This window comes from Staurois parvus, unplaced genomic scaffold (genome assembly GCF_062004578.1).
Source record: "Staurois parvus isolate SC_StPar_1 unplaced genomic scaffold, SC_StPar_1.0 ptg000021l, whole genome shotgun sequence".
Lineage (NCBI taxonomy): Eukaryota > Metazoa > Chordata > Amphibia > Anura > Ranidae > Staurois > Staurois parvus.
Genome location: NW_028317817.1, coordinates 2,324,724 through 2,349,847, shown reverse-complemented (window position 1 = coordinate 2,349,847; position 25,124 = coordinate 2,324,724). Strand labels below are relative to the sequence as shown.

General features: G+C 39.6%; 1 protein-coding gene across 1 annotated transcript in view; it reads left to right on the top strand.

Annotated features, from left to right (window-relative positions):
- CMTM7 (CKLF like MARVEL transmembrane domain containing 7) overlaps positions 1-23,780 on the top strand; it is a 68,106-nt gene extending 44,326 nt beyond the window's left edge. The window contains exons 2-5 of the mRNA XM_089690770.1: positions 14,497-14,670; positions 16,160-16,258; positions 22,176-22,257; positions 23,209-23,780. Coding sequence (XP_089546896.1) covers positions 14,497-14,670; positions 16,160-16,258; positions 22,176-22,257; positions 23,209-23,222 — 369 coding nt within the window. The 3' untranslated portion in view covers positions 23,223-23,780. The remainder of the gene's footprint in view (positions 1-14,496; positions 14,671-16,159; positions 16,259-22,175; positions 22,258-23,208) is intronic.
- Positions 23,781-25,124: the final 1,344 nt, after the last annotated feature.

The window sequence follows — 25,124 nt, the reverse complement described above, 5'->3', positions numbered from 1 at the left end:
TGCAGTGGAATAACGTCCTCACAGGATGTCTTCAATTTACAAGCCGACCTCAATGTACTGTTTAATTGGGCAACTATGTGGCAAATGAGGTTTAACCGTTTCAATACCATGCAATTTTACACCTTCCTGCCCAGGCCATTTTTCAGGTTTCAGCGCTCTCACACTTTGAATGACAATTGCGCGGTCATACAACACTGTACCCAAACTAAAATTTTATCATTTTCTTCACACAACTAGAGCTTTCTTTTGGTGGTATTTAATCACCGCTGGGGTTTTTATTTTTTGCTAAATTAACAAAAAAAAGACCAAAAATTTTGAAAAAAAAACACATTTTTCTTTGTTTCTGTTATAAAAGTTTACAAATAAATAATTGTTCTTCATAAATTTAGGCCGAGATGTATTCTGCTACATGTCTTTGGGGAAAATAACCCAAATTAGGATGTATTTTTTAGTTTGTAGGAAAGTTATAGAGTTTACAAACTATGGTATAGATCTGAAAATTGATCAATCCTGAAGTACTGACAGCCAATCTAATTTCTTGAGGTCCAAGAATGTCAGAATAGTACAGATATCCCCAAATGACCCCTTTTTGCAGAGTAGACAGTCCGACGTACTTCATAAGAGGCATGGCGAGTTTTTTGAAGTTGTATTTTTTTGTCATAATTTTTCGGAAAATGAAAAAATTAAAAAAATTATTTTCACTATTTTTTTTTTTACATACTGTCACCAGTGCAGTACAGTGTCATCATATAACTGGCATGGCGGTGAACAGGGACACTGACTGGTGACAGTATGAAAAAAAAATATATATATATATTTTTTTTTTTTTTTTTTTTATTATATTTAATTTTTTATTACATTTTTTTTTATTTTTTTGCAGATTTTTATTTCATATTTTACTATGACCAAAGTAGTACAATGTTACCATAGTAACATTGTACTACTTTGGGGAAGTGATCAGTATTTTTTTTTTTTTTACACAATTTGCTTATAGCAAAGAATTACTTTGCTATAAGCAAGCATTTACCTGAATGAAATCGATTCATTCAGCTTTTTTTTTTTCTTTTTTTTCTTTTTTGTGCTTAGCTGTGATTTGGTCATAGCTAATCACATAACATGTGCATGTGATTAGCTGTGACCATTCACAGCTAGGCACTAGTATACAATGGATGGCATCATGAATGAAGCCATCCATTGTATACAACTGTCATGTGACCTGCTGTGATTGGTCATAGCAGGTCACATGGTACCAGCAACAGGAGCCGGTACGCGGATCTGTCATCGGCAGTGTCCGAGGTGCACGGCCGGTGACAGATCGCACTGCTGCGCCACTCTGCATTAGCGCAAACTGCGCATGTGCGGGAGCACGCCAAATGGCGTGCACCCGGAGTGCAGAGGCACATTTGAAGCTGCCAAACGGCCATTGGCTGGGCGGCTAATGGTTAATGTTGTTAAATGTAAGGTAATGCACTTGGGGGTTAAGAATATGCATGCATCATACATACTAGGGGGAGTACAACTGGGGGAATCAATGGTGGAGAAGGATCTGGGCAAGCGAGCAAAATCCTCTCTTGTATTAAAAGAGGTATAGACTCCAGAGAGAGAGATATCATTTTACCCCTGTACAAATCATTAGTAAGACCTCATCTGGAATATGCAGTTCAGTTTTGAGCACCAATTCACAAAAAGAACATTGGGGAACTGGAGAAAGTATAGAGAAAAGCAACTAAACTGATAAGAGGCATGGAGGAGCTCAGCTATGAGGAAAGATTAGAGGAACTGAATTCAGGGGTGTGGAAATTTTTGAAACCCAAACCGTATTTAAATCTGAGGTGCTGTTAGTAATGTCTGGGCTTTTAAAAACAAAAAAGGCTTTATGGCAACTTAAACGTGTAATAATTTTAACATTGAACTGTTGATCTCCTACTCCTCTCCCTGCCTGTCTCCAGCACCACACCCGGGGACTAGCAGGGACAGGAGAAACCTTGCAGAGTAATGAGCACTGATTGGCTGCACGTCAGGAAAGAGGCGTGTCGGGCTTATCCTTTATCCCTTTTGCTGCCAGAGCGTTTTTGCGTTTTTATGCACACATTTAAAAAATAATTTTAGGTTTGAAGATTACACAAAACCCCTAACATTATATATTTTCTGAAATCAGAGACCCTAGAGAATAAAATAGTGGTAGTTCCAATTTTTTATGTCGCATGATATTACCGCAAAGGTCTAGAAAATGCTACATTTCAGTACACAAAATTAATTTTAGGGCACAAAAAAGCAAGAAATTACACTATTTTTAAAAAAAATATAAAAGATGAGGTTCCACCGAGTAAATAGATATCCAACATGTCAAACCTTAAATTTGCGTGCGCTCGTGAAATGGCAACACACTTCAGTACCCTATATTTTTTATAGGCGACCCTTTTAAAGATCCTTATAGGTCATGAGTATAGTGTTACGGAGGATGTCTCATGCTAGAATTATTGCTCTCATTCTGGCATGCATGGCGATATGTAACATGTGTATCGCAATCGATGTTATGTGCTTGGGTGCAACCCTGCATGTCTCCCCTTTGCTCCACTGAATGAAATGCAGTGTACATCGCACTACATTACATACTTTACCAGCCTCAATGGCCGGGAATCTGTGAATGTGGACCTGGAAGTGATGTCAAACGTCACTTCCGGGTCAGGACAAAAAAGGGAGGGGAGTGGACATGTTTTCTCTTCACCCTCCCCTCTAGCTGCCAGCGCACACTGAGAGATGGGGGCAAGCAGAGCCCAAGACACTTGGTGAGCGGGGGGGGGTTGTCAACGAGGGCTGTGTGGAAGCAATCGGGCGGCATCGCTTCCACCTGACAGGTGAGCCCTGCTGCTTACTCGGGGTAGACTCTTTACGTCTGGAGGAAAAGAGATTTAATCTCCAAACACGGAAAGGTTTCTTCACAGTAAGAGCTGTAAAGATGTGGAATAGACTCCCTCAAGAGTTGGTTCTGGCCAGCTCTGTGGATTGCTTTAAAAAAGGCCTGGATTCTTTCCAGAATATTACACAGAATATAACTGGATACTAACATTTATAGGTAAAGTTGATCCAGGGAATATCCGATTGCCTCTAGGGGAATCAGGAAGGATTTTTTTTCCCTTCAGAATCAAATTGGATCATGCTTTGCTTGTTTTTTTGCCTTCCTCTGGATCAACTGTGGGTATAGGATTATAACTTTTTTTTTAATGGTTGAACTGGATGGACTTTTTTGTCTTTTTTCAGCCAGACTAACTATGTAACAAGATGGATTCTCCTTGACAAAGAACGGCATGTTCCATTTGAAACGTGTTGGATTAGGGTGACATCACCTGGGTAGAGGGTTTCTTTTTGTACTCCCTAATAGTGATGCAGTTGGCCAGCTCATTCATGGCTGGGATCTGACTGACACCGTGCACTGTGATATCCCAGCCTTTTTGCTTTTTGACTGCCCTGTGTAACATGCCTTGCCACTGTGTTTACTATCTGGACCTGAGAGTGTGAGGATTGACTCTTGAGCGCCACCTAGGGTACGTGTATGGGCATTACTGCTTCATATTCTATCATTGCAGTGAGCACTGTAATTAGGTATTTGTTGAGTTGCTGCTTTTGGGCATCTGTCTTTCTGTCTTAATAATAATTTCCATTTTGGACACTTTGGATCCGCTTTATCATGTCCCTTGGTATTATCCTTTTATTGCCATTTAAAGGAGACACAGGATCCTTTTAAGATTTACGGAAGTATCTTTAATGTATATTTATTCTGTCTAGTGGGAGCGCGCTCTAATATTATCTGTTTTGTATCTATTTCAAGACCCATGTTGGAGGGGGTCCTTTTGGAAGCAGCTGCAATATAATATTGTTTGGTATCCTTGTGCGCTGTGTGCCATTGTTTAGTTGTAGTATTATATATAGTATACATTATATATAGTTATAGTATTATATGTAGTACTATAGCACCACAATTAAACCTTATTGGTCATCCTTTTTAAATATAAATGAGGGTACTGCTGTAGACAAGAGTGTGAGATATTACAATGCATGGAAATGATTTACCTGGGAATGTATTCTAACAGTTTTTAAACACTACCCAGTCTTCTCTACCGATATTGTGAGGCCTTACTGGCAGGCATGTGGGCTTGCTGGCAGGCAGAAAAGTGGGTTTCCTGACTGGCAGTTAAATGAGCTTGCTGGCGGGCAGACAATTGGGCCTCTGCAGCATGCCAACATACTCACATGCCAGCTCACCTATTGTGCAATGATGAGAATGACGTATTTAAAAAATATACTTATAAAACAAAAGCTGGCCTATTTATGAATGATTTGGCCCATATAGATGACTATTTCCTTCTGAGGGCTGTGCTGACCATAGAACACCAGGAAGTGTATTTCAAACTTAAACTGAACCCTCCACATGATATAACAAGGTCTCTTGGGCCATGCAATTAGATCATATTTATAACAGTAGTAGCAATCATTCCCTCAATCAACAGAACTGAGATGTTTGTACATCAGAGATGAATAATGTACAGATAGGAGGAAAATAAATGGTACTGACAAAATAATCACCTACAGTGCTCAGCATAAATGTGTACACCCCAACAGATTTGTCAGAAAACCTTTACTTTCCTTTCAGAATCAACATTTTCTGTGGGGCACTATACCACAAAATACTCCCACAAATGAGGGCCATTGATTGCAAACAAGATTTGTTATTTGCACACACAAAAAAGTATTTTTCGTAACAAATTCATTTGAAACCATGTTGCAAAAACTAATACATCTCAATGAAAGTTTTAGGATCAAAGCTAAATTTTAGACAACAAAATCCTAATTAACAAGAATTCAACTACAGATGAGTCTAATTATTCATTAAATAGGTGTCCAGTGGACAGTTGATTAAAAAAGTGCCGAGCGTACACAAATTAGCAGCCTCACAGAATTGGACTTTTTTCCGCTGGGCCGCTAATTACCTGTTTTTGTGCAACACAAAGACCGGTTTGTCAGTGAGAGCCCCAGGTTCCGTTCTAAGGATCGGGACCCAGAACTCTCTATTCTGGGTCACATGATCGCTGTGATAGCCTCTGATTGGCTATCACAGTGATCAGTCACTGTGAAGCCTGCCCCAATTGTTTGTTAAAAAATATATAAATAAATAAAAATAATAAAAAAAGAAATAAGCAAAAATACCTAGATCAAGGTTTGATCTAGGTCAATGCCAGGGTTAGTGTTGAGTCAAGGTCAGGGTCATGGTCAGTTTTTTTTTTTTTGTCATGATTTTTTTTTTAATGTGTAACATAGTATCAATGTCAGTAGCAGGATGAGAAAGAAAGCAAAATGTGCACTATTGTTTGTGGGCTGTACTACGGGTACAAACAACAACTATGTGGTATCACTGTGATCGTCAGGAGCAGGAGAAATTATTTTGGGTTGTTCTTTGGTGGTTGGTTATGGTAGTAGCAAGGAATATAGAACTAAAGTTAAAAAAAAATGTTTTTTTACTATTTTGGGTCAGTTTTCTTTGATAATAAAAAACAAAACTGGAGATATCCATTACCATTTACCACCAAACGAAAGCCCAATTTGTCCTGAAAAAAATAAGGCACAAAGTAGTTGTGATGATTTCTACAGTTTTGCTAACACGTCAAAGTTGCAAAATTGTGCAGGCTTTGAGATTTGTTTTACCCTTAGGCGTGAAGGGGTTAACAAACAACCCCTTCCCATTTCATGCTGTCAGCAATGGCACCACATGGAAGAGATATGTCACAAGGTCTGAGAAAGAAAATAATTTCTTTACAGAAGAAAGGTGAAGACTACAACAAGATCAGCAAAGCTTTACTTATCAGTCAGAATACTGTAGCAAGTGATACAAAAATGTTACAAAGATGGAACTGCAACCATCTCATAGAGATGTCCAGGCCGTCCACAAAAGTTTAACACCTCAACAGGAGCATCTTCTGATGAGAATGGTTGAAGAAAATTGCCTTGCAAGTTCACTTCAGTTAGCTTAAGAAGTAGAAAGCCAAACTGGGGAGATTGTTTCCGGTGACACAATATGGCATACACTGCAGAGGCATGGCATGCATGGGTGTCGTTCACGAAGGAAGCCTCTCCTAAAGCCCATGCACAAAAAAGCCTGCCTAGAATTTGCCAGGGCCGATGCTGAAAAAGAAAAAGGCTACTGGAAATCTGTACTCTGGCATGATGAGACCAAGATAAATGTTTTGTAACTGAGGACTTCAAAACTGTATGGCATCGCAAAGGTGAGGATTACAAAGAAAAATGCATGGTTCCTACAGTGACACGTGGTGGCAGTATCCTTCTGTGGGGCTGCATGAGTGATGCTGGTGTCAGGGAGCTGCATTTCATTTATGGTATCATCAGTTCACAGATGTACTGCTTTATATTGAAATAGAAGATGCTACCATCACTCCATGCCCTTGGTCGTTGTGCACTGTTCCAACAGGACAATGATCCAAAACACACATCTAATGCCACTACTGCATTTCTGAAGAAGAACAGGGTGAAAGTGAATCAATGGTCAAGTACTGTATTTCCCTGATCTGAACCCAGTTTAACAATGGATGTGTTGGAAGTAGAAACTGGACAGATATTAGAACAGGAAGCTAGGAGACACAGACAGAAAAATCTATTTTTTTTTTGTAGAGCTAGAACAGCAATGGGCAAACTACGGCCCGCGGGCCGTATACGGCCCGGCGGACCTTTTAATCCGGCCCGCGGAGCGTGATACAAAAACAAAACAGCCAGGGCAGGCAAACATTTGCATCATTCAGTGCGCTCAAATGCAATGATTAGCCAGTCTCGCTGCCACTCACATCCTGATAGCCAGTGATTGGCTGTCAGGATGTGTGTAGGCGGGGCAGCGTGACGAACGTGAGGGGAGCTAGGCTCCTCTCATAGTCCGCCCTGAAGACCGGAACGGCACGGGAACACGGCGAGAGGAACGCGCGGAGCAAAGGTAAGTAAATTGACACAGGGGGGACTTGGCTTACTACTTGGGGGGGAATAGTACTACACATCATTCATCTACTCTTGGTCCGGCCCCCGGGTCCAATATATGAACCCATTGCCCTCAAGTCAAAAAGTTTGCCCACCCCTGAGCTAGAATGTACTGAACCAGTGGGGACCAACTTAATAGAGATACAGAGCCTCAGCTATGGCCCCTGAGGGGTTGGAAGCGCCCAGTAACTTTATTTTTACTAATAAAACTTGGAAAATGTACTGACAGAGTACATTTTTTACTTAAAACCTGAAATATCACACAGACTAAAACAGGTATGTAAACACTCTAAACAATATGTAAATGTTGACAAAGCTCATAACAAGTAACCTGCCTGACTTTACAATTAAAAAGTCAAAACAAAATGTGAGAATGACTAGGATTTTGAGGACCTGGTGCACCCTAGTGTACTGTACAACAGAGACACAATTGCTGCAGTGTGCATACCCTGTGCATGGCTAGATTGTGCCTCAGGCCTCATTCACACCTGAGAGATTTGAAGCACTTAAAGTTCATCACTAGAATTGTAATTATTTTCAGTGGTGCATGTTCACATGAGTAGTGTTACTTAAAGGGTTAGTTCACCTTTATTAAACAAACAGCCTGTGAGGGTAAGAGGCGCCTGTAGATAAAACAAACTGCACTTTGACTAACTTTGATCAATTATTTTGCTGTAGGTGTAGGCCATTTGCCTACCTCCTTAAGCCATGCTGAAAATCTCCCACAGGTGGCATCATCCCGTCCTGCCATGTTTCTACCATGCTGCTAAGGCACTCCCGGCCATTACTGCTCACCCCCACCATCACAGAAGCAAGCTCTCGAAGCCCCGCAAATGTGTGGTCCACTATCCTCTCCATTGCAGCATTGCTGAGTTCAGAGCTCCTGCAACAGTGGAGAGAGCACATATGAGGGAGTTTGAATTGGCTGGGAGCATCTTAGCAATGTCCTAACAGTGGCTGAATGAAGAAACACCAAAGATCTCGCTATGCACACAAACAAGGTAGATGGAGCAATCCCCCACGGCCAGGATATTGTATTCTGACAGAGGGACGTGCCGCTGTCAGAATACACTGATTAGCGGCAGATGATCAACCAAAGTTTACCAGCATGACAGCAACACACTGATCAGAATTGGCAAGTCTGCACTGAACTGGTCAAATCTCGATCAGTGTATGGCCAGCTTTGCTCTAAATTTTATTTTAAAGTTTTGTCTTTAGTTCTCCATTAATGGGAAAGGACTTGTGTCAGACATTGCTGGGAACTGTTGCATGGGAGGATACCATGCACAGGAATCACAAGATGATTTGTTCATACAACATATTGTGGAGTCATTAAAGTTATATATTTTCTTATATGAATAATATTTTTTGTAAATTTTTCCAACGCCCCTCTCCCCCTCTTCATAATGATAAGAGTTTTAAAAATGTTGTGATTGCACTCCTGATTTCATTATGATTATGGAATTGTTTATTCACTTCCTCCACAGAGACAAAGCACAGAGACAAAGCATTTATAATGCGTTCATTTTTTATTATATAGTATTTCGTTGTTTTGGTACTTCTCCATCATCAGCCTTCTGTAAGGTTAAATGCCACTCACCAGCAGAAATGAGAATTTATTTATATCCTTATTTGTTTATATATTTCATGTCTGAATGTCTTTATGTATGTCAGGATGAAAGTTGTTTATGGGAAAAGTACCACTACAACCACCTGTTCTGTGTTTGGGAGGTCCCAAATTGAAATTATTTTATTAGAAGAGCACATGCTGGCAATAGAATCACAAGAATATAGGTGCAGATATTGGAAAACTGGGGAGCGAATGGTAGAAAAGTAGGGACAGGGTTAGTCATTGAAGTGACAGCAAACATTCTTACAGCAATGAGAGGGTCTCAATAACACCTAGGGCAGGAAACTCTCTTCAAAGAAGACTGAGGCTGAATCAGACATTGAAACCTCATCCCTCTGTCTCCTTACTGCGTCTGTGGACAGTGACTTACCACTGGCAGTTTCACGGCTCCCAATCAGAAGAGAAGAGCAGCAGCCCATTACAAGACCAGCATTCATTAAATAATAAACAATAATGGAATTACAAGATAAACGTTCATTAGATAATAAAAAATAATGGAAAAATACAATTTTTATAGGTAAAAGGAATGTTTGTGAATGAGTTTGTCATCCAATACCACTATCTCTGACGCTAGTCCTGGATCTCTCAGCAGTCCTTTTCAGCCGTTGGGTGGCCACTGATAATGTAACGTCTATGCATGCACACAGGAGTTATGCCATCTAGATGGAAAAGGCAAATATGATAGTAAAACTTAGATCAAGTTACTTATTTTGGGGTATACAAGCACCTTTAAAGCTGATGTCTGGTCAGCACCTAAAAGTAGCCCCAAACCTACCTCTTCTCATGTGTAATGTCCTTCTGCAATTTTTTTTCACTTGCTCTGTCCCTATGCTGAGAAATTCTGCTTCCTAGCCCCTGTGGCACTATCGTAGGGGCTGGGAAAAATTCTACATTATTTCCTAATGACATATGGCACCCAGCAGAACTACATTTCCCAGGAGCTATGTGCCTACAAATAAAGTGTGTAGACAAAGGTTTATGAAAATATAGGTGTTGATGTGGGTATGTGGTACCAGTGACAGGAGAGCAGGCATGTTTTCGGTCTTCGCCGGTACACACTCTCAAAATACAATTGCTAATGTTGCACTACCCCTTTAGGAGTTGCTATAGTTTTGGATCCCCCTATTGTCCTGCACAGTTAGGAAACACGCATTTCATTCAGACTTGCATCCAGGAGATAGTAACCAGTCGATGAGCTTTGTTTTAAGGTTTTATTAGGGGATTGAACTTAGATGGGGTAAGGGATGCCCAAGGGTATGATAACTGATAACAACTTCCTGGAACTATGTACCAGTCTCTAATCCTCTTCTTGGAGGGCTATGCAGCCTCTTTAGATGTAGCACCCCAGATACTCCTTTATCCAGCTCCCTGGAGGAATCCCTAGGCAGGGGATCCAGTGCCTGTCACTTTAAGTGTAAGACAGTCCTGGGTATGCAGCTAATTCAGCTCCCCACTAGAATGCTCCTTCCCCTTACTGGTCCAGGGAGTGTAGGTCTACTCATTCAGTCCTCCATCTGCGAATGGGTCGGTGGGTCGGGTGGCTGCTACCAGGGATTCTAGCTGGGCTGCTCCTTTCCTGCTACAGAAGGGGTCTTCTCTCTGGGAGCTGATGAGGTGCTGAGTTTTCCTCCTTTCCAGTGTCCCTACCTGAAGTGAGCCCTTTCCCATCTGGGCCCCCTTCCAGGCTTCTGCTCTCCAGCCTCACTTTTCCATCTTCCACATGAACTCTCCTGCTGCTGAGCAGGCTTGATCACTCTTAAGGGCTGTCCTGGCCCCTTGCCAAGCCTCCTGTTGGGGATTAGCCAGGATCCCTTGAGAGTGCAGACCAGCCACTCCTTACTTCCGCCCACAGCTTCTAGAACTGTTTCCAAAGTTCTAATGCAGAGGGAAGTCTCAGCGAGCTAGTCTGTAGAGCCTCTCAGCTCTGACCCAAATTTAACCCTGCTTGCTATGACACCCAGGCTGCTATTCAGCCTCTGATTAACAACTGAAGTTTGAGCTCCCCCTAACTAACTAGGAGGGTGCTACACTAACATTTAGCAAGCACCTTGGTACTGATTGAATATAAATACACCTTCTGTAGAATAATAAAATAAAACATTAGTTGTTGGAAGGTTTGCAATGTCCACAGTTGTTGAGTGACAGGTCATCCAACACACACAGTTGCATTAGTTGGTCAAGACTACAAGACATTGCCTCTCTGTTAGGAGTTGCATGCTAGCTGCAGAGAAAAAGTTGAATAATTTCAGCAAAGTGAGGTGAGAGCTGCTTTTTCAAATACATTTTGTCTGGAGATGAGCTGTATTAAGAGCAAAGTTGGTGGCCAAAAGAACATACTGACATTTATGACCATCTTGTTTTCTTCCTCTGCACACAGTTTGGTCAGCTGCTTTTACCAGCATGTGTCACTGAAAAGTACTCACTATTACTCTGCTAGTATTGGGTTAGTCTTAGGCAGTCTGCCAAATTTCTTTGAATCCTATTCAGAATTCATCCCAGTAAAGTCTATGAGGGGCTAATTTTGCTATTACATTTGTAGACTGGCAGCATATATATCGCTGTGAAATTTTTGTTCCTTTCTTTTACAATTAGCTTGGCTCACATACATCAGCAGCAAAACTGGCTGATTGATTTCTGCTTGAAAAAAAAACATTTTCTGATAGGCTTAAGTCTAGTACACACTACTAGTTTTTCTTTTTGCTCAACCCAGCGGCTGAATGAAAAAAACCTGACAGCTCAGGAGGAGCCACTGTATTTTTTTGCATTCCATCTTTTTTAGGATTTTACAAAATGTTTACAAGATGAATCAAATTATCAAATACAAAAAATAATACAAAAGGAACAAAGGTCAAAACACACGTCAACTTTAGGCATTCCAGGGATATAGATTATCAGTATGCTGGGTCCTCATGACACGGGAGGTCTACAGAGGCAGGAGAAAGAATGTGGAGAAACATAACTGAACAATTGGTTAAGACTACTTCAAACATAGACTCTGTAATAGGTGTCAATTGACCCATGTCAGGGAGCCCGAAGTTTAAAAATACAAGGTAGCCTTAAAAAGGGGGGGGGGGGGGATTGGGAGTGAAGTGGAGGGGGAGGGTAATCCTCCCACCTTGATTGAAGCAACACATTAGAGACCTGATCCACGTGTGTTTTAGGCAGTGGATTTACCTAGTGGGGCAGAACCTTTCAGTGTTTAATCAGCCGGCAAAAATTTGTTGAAACTCCGTGGTGCAGGAGTATGCTGTCCAGTGAAACCAAGAGCCACTGTATTAACTATCTGATGTTAGTACTGTGTTCTCCCCCGCTGCACTGGGTTATTGTGTTCTGAAAGGGGGGATGGCCCCCCGTCAGAACTCTTCAGGCAGTGCTCTCAGCCATTGGCTAAGAGTGATGATCGTAAGTCGATTTGCAGACCATTTTTGGTCATTCCCCTTCGACAGAAGCCGTCTTCTTTCGGACTGCTTGCCATACACACGGGCCAAATGTCAGCCAGCATTCAGCCCGTGTGTACTAGGCTATAGCAACGAAACATACTTTTTTATCAAATATTTTGACTGGAAGTTAGTAATTGGCAAGTAGGTCTCTATGGCTTTGTTTGTTCTCACTGCCATTTCCCAATTTCCATTGAGGTCTTATTAAGAATTAAGAGACCACAGATGATACAGCAGTGTAAAATTGGCCAGCAACAGGACTTTTTGTTCCAGGAGAATTAGCCAAAATGCGTAAAAGCAAAAAGTACAGGCAGGTGTTTTATTAAAAGAGACTGTAGACTAAAAAGTAGTGTAAAATTGTCCCAAAGCAGAACAATTTGCATGATGAAGGCTAGATCTAAATTTAGGGCTGCAACTACCGATTATTTTCATAATCGATTAGTTGGCCGATTATTGTTTCGATTAATCGCCTCAAAAAAAGTGTGATGTATAATTTAGTTAATATGTAAAATAAAAAAAAAAAGACAATTTATTCTTGAATATCTATATGCAGTGGTAAACATAAATAACCAGCTACATGGTTAGGGAACAAACTATCTAATCCACTATTGAGAAAACTCAGACTCAGAGATCAAAATTTTTACTTAAAAAAAAAAAAAAAAAAAAAAAATGTATGAAAGACCTAAATCGCTGTTTTGCGGATTTTCAAACAGGATTGTAATATAATAATATGCACGACAAACTCCCTTGTCTTAGGCAGGTAGCTTGGCACAAGCTATCTGCAGCTGCTGTCACTTAATCCTGGTACACACATTCAGTTTTTTTTTTCGTTCAACCCAGGGGGCTGAATGAAAAAAACCCGGAAAGATCGCTTTACTAATTAACTAATGTTAGTGCAGTGATCTCTCCCACTGTGCCTTTGTGTTCTCACAGGGGTACTCTCTAGAGCACACTAATCAACGCTGGCAGCCAATGACTGATAGGATGCTGGTTTTCTAGCTTGTCCCTTTAACAAAAGCCAGCCCTTGAACTGACTTCTGTTGGAAGGATAGCTGCACACATGGTCTGAATGTATTTTCTGATATGTAAACAAATAATGCATTCTGTATGTAGGCAAACTAATCGGTCGACCAACTATTCGATTATTACAATAGCTGACAATTATTTTCATAATCGAGTATGTCGAATAGTTGTTTCAGCCTTATCTAAATTTACTAGAGATAAATGGCACAGGCTAGGCTTTTTTACTACAAAAATCATGTTAATGCAGAGAGCAGTGTAAACTTGGCAGCAGCAGAACAGCTTTATCAGGGATAACAGGCCTAAGTAGTGCATACCTTACTTTTATTTTATCTATAGGCTGTATTGAATGGAATATGAGTGATATAATGTGAGATGGTTTGGGTGCACACTGTTGCTGCAACATTATTTTTGGTTTTATACAATGCAGTGACATGCTGCGAACAAAAAGCAGCCTTAAAGAACAGGTAGTCAGTAACAAGTGAATGCTCCACTTTAGGCAACCCAAACCTAAAAAACATCGAAATAAAATGATAATTAAAAAACCTGAAAATGCCACCCCTGAAACTATTGCCAACTTTTTTAAATGAAAAAATGAAAGACTTGCAGCAATAAGAAGAGAAAAAGCACTTTAACATAAAATAAAGGCCCTATCAACATACGACAAAAAAACAATATATCCTCCAAATAAATTAAAACCCCCAAATATCACCCCTTAAAACTACAGCTTACATTTTGAATGGAAAAAAATGCAATGGACAAAAAACAGCAGTTAAAAATTACCTCAAATCAATTACGAAATAAAATGAAAAGCAAAAAAGCCCCCAGTAATAGAAACATCAAAAGAAGCAAAGTGGTTGGTTGCCCACAGAGCTAGCAGTCAGAATTAAAGTACAGTTTCCTAACCCTAATCTCTCACCATGTTTTATGAACTTGCCCTATGTTTTTCCTACTAAAGCTTCCAATTCACTGGCATTATGGCTGCTCTGTGGAGGTCTGGTTTATCCAGAAGACCCCTTACTGGCCCTTCTAAGCCTGCTGGCCTTAGTGAAATTGTCATGAAATGCATTATGGTTTTAAACAAACTATCCTGGGTGAATATACACATTCATTTGTCAAGACCACAAATCTGGAGCCCACAGGATTCACCTTAAACCCATGGTAATGACAAACCCTTACCTTATCCCTACATAGGATACTGCTGACCACCAGCAGTCCTGGTCTTTACAAGATTTGTAGCTTGTTATGCTATTTATCAAAGAGAGATCTTGAATACAGAATCTCATGCACTTACAGGGAATGTATAGTGTTTGTGTGTTCATTTTCTTTCCGTATGTGTAAGTACTAAGTGATGTATTCTTTGTTTTCTTCCAGGTGTGCTTACTGATAGCTTTCCTGTGTGTGAGGAACTCTGTTTGGACAGACTACAGCACATACCGCTATTTTGAAGTTATTACAATATGCTTTATGATATTAATACTTGTCTTGTATGCGGTGTCCCTGTTCCGGATATACAGAATGCTCACTTGTGTGTCATGGCCATTGACAGTAAGTACTTAAGTGAATACATTTGTGCCAAATTTACTTCCTGGAATCCATCTGCCCTTGGCTGATATATGCAGGCAGGAAGATGTGCTTAGCTAAGAAAACCCCTCTTCCCTCCTGAAGACTCCTGGGATGTATGACATAATTTGCCTAGGCATGGAAACCAGGAAGTAACTAAAGAAATGTAAAAAACTGTCTAAAACAAGGAAATATTCTATACTTTTCTGTCTACTAATGCTAGCCGTATAAGGATTTAAAGTAGTCAATGTTGATTGAGAGAGTATTCCACTTTAACATTGAGCTTCTCTTATTTGTTCCCTTATGCTATGTTGAATATATAATTAAAAGGGATTTTTTTATATATATTTGTTTGATAAGTGCAAGAAATACCTGCTGATCATGTTAGGAATTCAAAGCTGTCTTGTGTCCTATGCACACTTCCTGTATTGTCTCAAAAAGTCTAGGCAAAAGTTTAGTGAAGGACAACTTAGCAGGGCTCTAACTGTTTCTTGTGATTTCAGCCCACAAAATTCTATGGGTTGTTATTCCACAACAAAAATATAGGAGTTCAGTGCATTTTTGGAAGATCCACAGATATTTTTCTGTACTTGCAGGGTCTTTAAATGGATTAAAAATGGGGGGAAGTGCATGGATTGCAGACATATACTAAATATTATGATAGTGCGAAACCCTGCCACTGTGAAATAGGAGAAAGGGACACAGGGTTCCCAAACTACAGTTTGAGTGGATACAGAATGTCAGTTTTGAGCGGAGAAAGATTTTTTTTTTTTTTTAAATCTTTCACCAGGTTTTGTATTTCTAGGATCAGGGTCTAGAGCTTAGATTTAGAGTGCTCTGGGTAGGAAGAACTCTCCAACCCAGTGTCCAGGACCAGCAGGGAGTGTGGGCAGGGGTTCATGGCCCTTATAATCTGGAACCTGAGAATAGTTTGGTGCTCCACCCAAGAGACAGGAGGTCTGTATCCAGTAGGGCTTCACCTTAAGAGACATGGGTGAGCCAGTATTGCTTGCTGCTAGCAGTGTACATTGAGTTTGGGAGAGAAGATTGCCTGGAGTAGATAGACAAGGGTCTGAGGATTAAGGCCAGAGTTCCTGTGTGCATTGGAAGGGCCTGAGGATTGAGGCCAAAATTCCTGTGTTCATTGATCTGGCGGATGATCAGACATAAGGCCTAGGCTTGAGGCCTGAAGCAGCTGTGTGGCAAGAGTGAGCCAGGAGGCTGAAGCATTGTGTTTTGCGATTAACAGTCATGTTGAAAGCCCCTGCATCAGCAACTAATTTCTGTGTGAACTTTTTACTTCTTTTTAATAAAAGTGGGCCAGCAAGCCATTAAACAGATCTTCTGGAGTGGACTGGACTCACTGGGAAACTGAGAATCACATTATGTTTTTTTATCATTTGCCCTTATATACACTTTCAGATATATATAAAATATCCTCAGGTTTATTAAATAACAATTTCTTTTCTTAAAGGAACTGTTACACTATGCCATCTGCACCATCCTTCTGCTCATTGGCTCCATCGTGGCTGCTGTGAAAAGTTATAGTGTGAACGGATTAGTAGCTGGATCGGTAAGATATGTATAAATGATAACCTGCCATCATTCATATGATGCTTCTCTTATGTCCCTGAAATAGAACTAGTGGGCTTCCTTTTTTTTCTTTCTTCCTTCTTTCCAGGTGATGGAGCTTTACGCTCCTCTAAACATGTTATGCTTAGTACCCTTAACAGGTTTTTTTCAAAAGAGGGGCTGTTTAAAAAAACACAAAAGTTCAAGGGAAATGTATACACGGTTAATACATTTAAAAGAGATGATGGATGTCTCTGACTCTCTAGTGCTCTGAGAATCCTTTGTCATGTATTCAATAAAAAAGTAGACTTTAATCCAAAACATCATTATTTCCCCATAATTGGGATGTGTTAAAAACTAAATATGGCTGAGTTTAATTAGATCTGTTGCACTAGTTTTGTACTTTGCATACATTCAACAAATCCAGACGTATGCAGTATATTATAGCGAAGCTAGGCTGCTAAATTATATCCGAACAAATCTTGAATGGCACATGTTCAGCATAAACCAGCCATTCTCAACCTTGTTAACATGGAGGAACCCTTAAAATAACTTTCTGGCTTCAGAGAACCTCTACTTATAATTACTATATCTACAGCTCACAGTACATCAGTGTTATAGTCACTGAGAAGAATGCTTCTTCAATTTGTGGTCACTAGGAAAAATTCCCCCTTAAAGATTGTTGCTCATCTGAGAGTCATAAACTGCCCATTGCTCAAGAAACCTTTAACAACCTATGGAGGAACCCTGGTTGAGAAAGGTTGCTGTAAGCTACTGTACAGTATGTCTATAAATATGTTGATAATGACCGCATATGAGGTTTGATCGAGAAAAAGCAAGCATTAAATTAAGAACATTCTGTTGTACTGTCTCTCTAGATAACCCATAGTGCTCTGAGAACTCTTTGTCGTGTTTTTAGAAATAGTGTAGGATTTATGACTAGATACTAAAAGGGATGTGGTAAAGACAAAAAAGTCTCAATTGTGGTTAAGTATAGTTAGATATGTTGCGCATGTTTTGTAGTGCGCATATATTCAACAAATCCAGACATATTTACTATGTTATACCATAGCCAGGTTGCTAAAATATATCCCACTGTATCTTAAATGGTACGTGCTCAATGTAAACTATATCTATAAATACATTGACGTTGAATAAGAGACAGCAAAAAATTAGCCACAATCATATCACTTACTGTAGAGAAAGACAGTTTTGTACTAGGGGAGCTACCTACAGCCAAGTGCATTTATAGCTATGTTCACACTAGCCTGTATAGCAAATACAGTGCAGGCTAGTGGCTTCAGCGGCAAGCAGCTTGATTCAGGTTTCCACATTCTCAGCGTATGCATGAACAAAAGAGCATTCACTCCTACAGAAAGGTCATCTATTATGTGACCTAATGATAGCCTCTTCATTGAGAAATTGGTATGAAATTTAAAGAAAGAAGTCTCATGAATTAATGGTATTTACAGTTGTGTTCAAAATAATAGCAGTCAGACATCACTAACCTGATCAATCACTGTTTTTGGTAGAAATGATATTTCTACATGGCAAATAATTTACTAGCAGGTGTAGTAGAGTAATAGAAATCCAACAGACCCAACAGTCATGACATGCATGCTGCTGATTCTGTGTAATTGAATCACTAATTGAAAGGGGCATGTTCAAAATAATAGCAGTGTGGAGTTCTATTAGTGAGGTCATTCATTCTTTGAAAAACAGGTGGCAATTATTGCCTTTATTTAAGGAAGGAAGGCAGCAAATGTTGTACATGCTGGTTACAGTGCATTTCTCTCTGAAATTCTGAGGAAAATGGGTCGTTCCAGACATTGTTCAGAAGAACAGCGTACCTTGATTAAAAAGTTGATTGGAGAGGGGAAAACATATAAAGAAGTGCAGAAAATGATAGGCTGCTCAGCTAAAATGATCGCAAATGCTTTAAGATGGCAACCAAAACCTGAAAGACGTGGAAGAAAGCGAAAAACTACCATTCGAATGGATAGAAGAATAGCCAAAATGGTAGGACTCAGCCAACAATCAGCAGGAAGATCAAAGAAGTTCTAAAGTTACCTGTGAGTACTGTTACAATTAGAAGACGCCTATGTGAAGCCAAGCTACCTGCAAGAAGCCCCCGCAAAGTCCCACTGTTGAAAAAAAGACATGTGCTGAAGAGGTTACAATTTGCCAAAGAGCACATTGACTGGCCTAAAGAGAAATGGCGCAACATTTTGTGGACTGATGAAAGTAAGATTGTTCTTTTTGGGTCTAGTGGCCGGAGACAGTTTGTCAGACGACCCCCAAACACTGAATTCAAGCCACAGTACACTGTGAAGACAGTGAAGCATGGTTGCACAAGCATCATGATATGAGGATGTTTCTCATACTACGGTGTTGGGCCTATTTATCTCATACCAGATATCACGGATCAGTTTGAATACATCAGAATACTTGAAGAGGTCATGCTGCCTTATGCTGAAGAGGAAATGCCCTTGAAATGGGTGTTCCAACAAGACAACGACCCCAAACACACCAGTAAACGTGCAACATCTTGGTTCCAGACCAACAAGATTGACGTTATGGAGTGGCCAGCCCAATCCCCGGATCTTAATCCAATAGAAAACTTGTGGGGTGACATCAAAAATGCAGTTTGAGGCAAAACCAAGAAATAGAGAAGAACTGTGGAATGTAGTCCAATCATCCTGGGCTGGAATACCTGTTCACAGGTGCCAGAAGTTGGTTGACTCCATGCAACACAGATGTACAGCAGTTCTCAGAAACAGTGCTTATACAACTAAATATTAATTAAGTGATTCAAAGGAAAGCAAAATCTTCAAACATTTTTCAGTTTATATAGTGAATGTTTGAGTTTGTAAAGAACAATACAAACACTGCTATTTTTTTGAACAGTCTAATATTCACTTTTCTTCAATTGTTTTAGAGGAACAACACAAATGTGATATATTTTTCTTCATGATTTGATTTGGAATAGAATGTGTAGTGTTCCCAATGCATTTGTGTGTATGGAAATAAAAGCTATTAGAAGGATTTTGAGCTTTATTCATGTTTTTCAACACACTGCTATTATTTTGAACACAACTGTACATAGGATTATAACCATTTACCCTACTGTGAGTTGATTGATTCAGTGTCTGGTGATTGCTTGAATTAGATTGTTCTTAAATTGACTCTATGGGGTTTATTTACTAAAGCTGGAGAGTCCAAAATCAGACTCCCTTCTGCATAGAAACCAATCAGCTTCCAGGTTTCATTGCCAAAGCTTCATTGAACAAGCTGAGGTTAGAAGCTGATTGGTTTCTATGCAGAAGGGAGTCTGATTTTGGACTCTCCAGCTTTAGTAAATAAACCCCTATCAGTCATTTAAACATCTTTCAAGACACTGATAGTAAAATTTCACTTTCTTACTGAGAAGCTCTAATTTAAGACTAAGCTGTGGCAATCATCACCCCCTTGTCCAATAACAATGCCCTAGTAGCCAATACATAGTGTACCAACACGGAACTTATCAGTGGCAGTTTGAAGGATTTTGTCCTGAAGCTTGGGATGTCAGGCTGGTAGACAAAGAAACCAGTATCAGAGTGGCACACATGAGAGGGATTTCAGAGCTAATTATGATAAAACCATACATACCTATAAGCAGGAGAGTGACTGTGGACTGTAAGCATGTATACTATGTGGTTTATACAAGTTGTCACTACCTAAAGTCTATGTGAAACAAAGTTTATTTTAGTTTTGATAGAGTAGGGTAAAGTGTACATTAGGCCTCGATTACACTGTCAGCAGTCATCTACTGTGTATGTCTTCTGTTTATGGCATTAGTGTTCATTATGGCTTGCTAGGTGAACGTACCAGAATGCATGTACTGTTTAAAGCTGAACACCAGGCAGATATAAGTTACAAATTAATGCTCTGTAACCACTAATACATCAATAAATGCAATGTGAGCATCTGAATTTGACTTGGTGTAAGCCTCCAGCAATCTACTGTTCAGCAGAACTTAGATAGGAGGAGGGAGAAGCAGCACAGAGAATTGTAAGGAGATTGCTGATAGGGGAAGAGAGTGGAGTGACAGAAAGATGAGCTCACCAGTGTTCTTTTTCTTTTACTGTCCACTCACAAGGTGGGGATGAGGGGATGATTGATTAGCGAACATGAAACTGCAACAGAGAAATTTGTGGAACTTGTTAAATGTTGATATGACCTGATGTCAGGTACTTCCTTAATTACCTCTTTTCTCTACAATCCCGAAGTACCAGACAGTCTATCTGCTTTATTGATAACCCCTTGGTTACTGGAACAGTTATTTCAATTTCGTCATCTGGAAATTGTTTGTTTTTGAACAGCTTCAACATAGACATAGTTTGCCGCCCATGGCACGCTATGGCTAGCTACAGATAAGACACTACTCACCCCCCATAACCTCTACGCTACAGTTTTCTAAGCCAACACCTTTCAAAAGATTACTTGCAGAAGGGCCAGAAGGGCTTAATTTCAGATGCTTACAAGCTTTTGAATGCTTATCCTATTCAGAAGTTGGGTAAACATGCAGACATGCCTAAATGGGAAAATATTCTGGGGGAAGAGCTTACTTTAGAAAGTAAGTATAGTAAGCATATGTACAACAGAAATAAAGTAGTATGTAGAAATTTCAAACATTCAAAATCAGCAGGGGATCAAATACTTATTTCTTTCACTGTATGTGTGTGTGTATATATATATATATATATATGTGTGTGTGTGTGTATGTATGTGTATGTATATATATATATAATTTTGGCTTGTTGCATAGCTGAAATGTAATTTGTCTGATCTATGTTGTTACTTAGGCAGGCTGTAGACAATTCCAATGGTTGCAGGAAAGAAATTTGCATGATTCCTCCATCAACACAGGTCCTTCTGAGAGAGGAATTCCTTTTGCTGAGTAATTGTATTCTCTTGGCAGGGGGCTGGGCGGGGGAAGCCATTCCTGTCAGAAGTAGACTGATTATTGCTAGTGGCTACAGCAGCTGCTAGCGATAATTGCGAGTGAATCCAGCAGGCTGGTTGTATTCAGCCTGCCCACACACAGTTCGAATCTCAGCTGGTTCCTGCTGAACAGGCCGAGATTTAAACTGTTTACGGCCGGCCTTAGATATGTGTTCTGGGTCGCACTTGTAAGGTCTCTATGGCATTAAACACTATTTGTGATAATTCTATTCTACTTAATTTTTATATGACAATGTCTGCTATGCTCTGCTAGCTGTTGCTACCGAATTCCTGCATAGAAGTTTAATGTATCTTTACATCCTGATTATGGAGTTTCTTTTTTCTGTGTGAACTGGCTTCTGTTGAGCTATGTCAAAAAAAAAAAAAAGCTGCAGCAGAGAAAGGTCAGCCCCTCTTCTCTGACAGGCAGCGCTGCTAAATCTCAGGACCTTATGGACAAAAATACTAATCCTACCTCAGCTCTTCTAACAGTCCATTGCAGAATTTTATATTTGTTACATTGACATTACTGCCCTCAATTAGCTTGCAATCTAAGGTCACCACCTCACATGCATACATGAACTTGCTAGGGCCAATTTACCATCTAGCATTTCTTTGGAGTGTAGGAGGAAACCAGAGTACCCATAGGAAACCAATGCCAGCACAAGGAGAACATGCATACTCCATGCAGGTAGTGTCCTGGTTGGGATTCAAACCAAGAAATGAGGACCCTTCTGCAAGGCAGTAGTGCTAACCACTAAGCCACTGTGCTGTGTATTATCTGGCTGCCTGGGCTTCATCTTTAATTATAAAAAGAAGCAATCTAAATAGAACAAGTCTCTGTATTCTTGATACACTTGATATTGGCAGTCTGTAGTAGTTCTACAGGCTGTGAACTGATCTGTTAGTAATGTGCTGTACCTTTCATCTTTCAGGTCTTTGGATTCATAGCTACATTCCTCTGTACTCTGGGCATGGTGCTTTCATATAAAGTAACATTTGTAACTCAGTCAAGTGGTAAGTTGTAACTTTTTTTTGGGGGGGGGGGGGCGGTGAATAGAGTAGGGAATGGTCAAACGCATATTGGGTTTTATTTGTGGGTGAGTTTACTTCGCTTTATGCTTTGAAGACACAACATGAAATGAGAAGTTATCTATTAATAGTGGGGGGGAAATCCCTTCTCTGACAGTTGTCTCCGTTTCTCATTAACTTCTGAGCCAGTGACAACTGTAACATTTTGGATTTCTCATTGATTTTTCGCTCCAGTAACAGTGATCTCCAAAAAGAGAGGGGGCGGATCTACCCACCAGGCACACGGGCAATAAAAACCTTACAGAAGTTCCAACCCTTCCCTACTCTATTCTAGAGAAAATAGATTTGCTTAGAGATACATTTTAAGAAAGCAAGAATTATGACGAATTATGTTAATGTCACTGAACATGTAAAATACATATTCTGGTTCTAGGGTAAGTCAATGCTTTAATACATTTGCAGTGTATGCATACTGCTTTCTGTGCTTGAACCTTAGAGAAAATAGTAATACGCTCAGTAGACATGTTGAAAGTGTAATTTGAAGCAGATCATTTTTTAGGCAACTCTGTTCTTTGTCCATGCAGGGCAGGGTGGTAGGTATATTCACCAGATGTGTTTCTTTATCCTGTGCCCCACAACACAAGGTACATGTAGCGTTTTGTCCCATGTCAATTGGTGCTGTAGATCCAGAGTTATCTGCTCTGGAGCAAACAAATAATTAATTGGTGCTAATTGACAGCTCTGGTTTCAGGCACCAATGGCTTGCCCAAGACCAGCGCTATCACATGCAAGCAGAAGCAGGGGTTTTGTCAGAGGGGCTTTAGTTGTAGCTTTGTTTTAGCGGTATGCCAATAATCGGCTTCCCTCATGGTATCTAGCTCATTTCCTCTACAGTCGTATGTATACATTGTAATTTGTCATATCTGTTATTTTCAGGTGGCTCAGTATGACCGACCAGACACCTTAACCTTCTGGAGTTGAAAGGACATTCAGGTGAACAGTGAAAGGTGTTGGCACCATTTCTGAACTTCTTCCCCCCTGTAAACAAACAGAATCTTGTTGATGGTAAATCTCTACACTGAAGGCAGCTAATCGTGTGTATTTCTTCAAGTGGTTCCAGAATACATGACCTTTTCTTCTGATCTCTGTGCCTCACCACTGCCAGTCCTGAGTGTTATACTGCCAACCAAAGATACAAACACTGCACTTCATTTCTACAAGCACCAAAACTGCCATTTATGAATGAAGAAAAAATAAACCTGTTAAGGAAGGTTCCCAAAGCAGTCACTGCCAGAAGAGCATATACAGAATAGCTCTATGAGAATTGTTTACAAAGATGTAATTAATGAATTGGAACAATTTAGACTTTGCTTCTGCTACTTAAAGTACATTAGATGTAAACCCGAGCTGAATGACATTTTGCTTGTAAAGCACCTTGTATCACAAACAATTGACATGTTCTTTGTTTTTTTTTTTTGTTTTTTTAATAAAATACTGTTTTGACCATTTTTCATTTGTTGCATATCAGTACTCTCTTGCAGTCTCTTTGCAGCCACCTCCTGTTCACATACAGGTGCTCCTTTGGTGGCTGCATTTCTCAGGGCAGGTTACATTGGACATGTAACATAGACACAGAATTGTGATAACAGAAAATCAGAAAATGGGCAAAAAAGTCTTAGTGTCCATGTCAGCCCAATGGAAAAATGTAACTGAGCTGTGACCTTCAATATTGAAAAACACTTGTGTCAGGAGAGTGCATATTCCTTCTGGATCCTTCTTACTATGACAGCATGTTTTGGAATCACAACCACTTGGTTTTTGCAGATCCTAATATATGTATATATATATGTATGTATGTATATGTATGTATATATATATATATGTGTGTGTGTGTGTGTATATATATATATATATATATATATATATGTGTATATATATGTATGTATGTATGTATGTATGTGTGTGTATATATATATATATATATATATGTGTATATATATATATATATATATATATATATATATATGTACATATATCTATATATATATATAATATATAGATACATACACTGCTCAAATAAATGAAAGGAACACTTTGAAAATACATCAAATCTCAAAGGGGAAAATTGAAACTGATTAACAACCCCCTCTGCTACTTAACTGACCAGATCAAAATCCCAGGAATTTACAGAAATGGCATATGGAACCATAGACTCAAAGCAAATTAAAAACACATTACACCTGAAGAACATAAATGGTGCATTAAAATACAATCAAATTAAATTGACAATAGAAGATAAGATGAAATCAAATGGAATGGCCTAATTTAAATATGAAGTTAATAATATATTATGGCCACTAGATGGAGACATATTACTGAATGTATATACAAATCTGTATTAATATGCCCCTAAATAAGATACATTGTAAGTAACAGAAACCTGAATATATAATACAGTGATCTGTACACTAATATAAAGGGATACAAACCTTTTTTTCCAACGTGTTGCCTTGGCAGCAAGAACCCAGGAGTAAACATTGTCCTTTCTGAGGTGTTTCTCAATAACGAAGGATGCCACTTAGTTACATCAGCAAATGGTTCCTTTAGTCAGACTATTTAGACAGCTTTCCAAATGTACAAACGAAACCAGCGCTCAGATCTTCATGCAGACTGGGAAAAACTTTAAATGCCAAACGTTGAGGTGCAGCCCAAAGATCGGGACATCTTGGTACTGGTAAACAAAAGCAAAACAGGGCACACTCTCAACATTAACGTGGTAAACCATGAATTTATTTAAAACATATAGATGTATACTCACAAACCAAAGAGAATAAAAACAGAGCAGAATAATC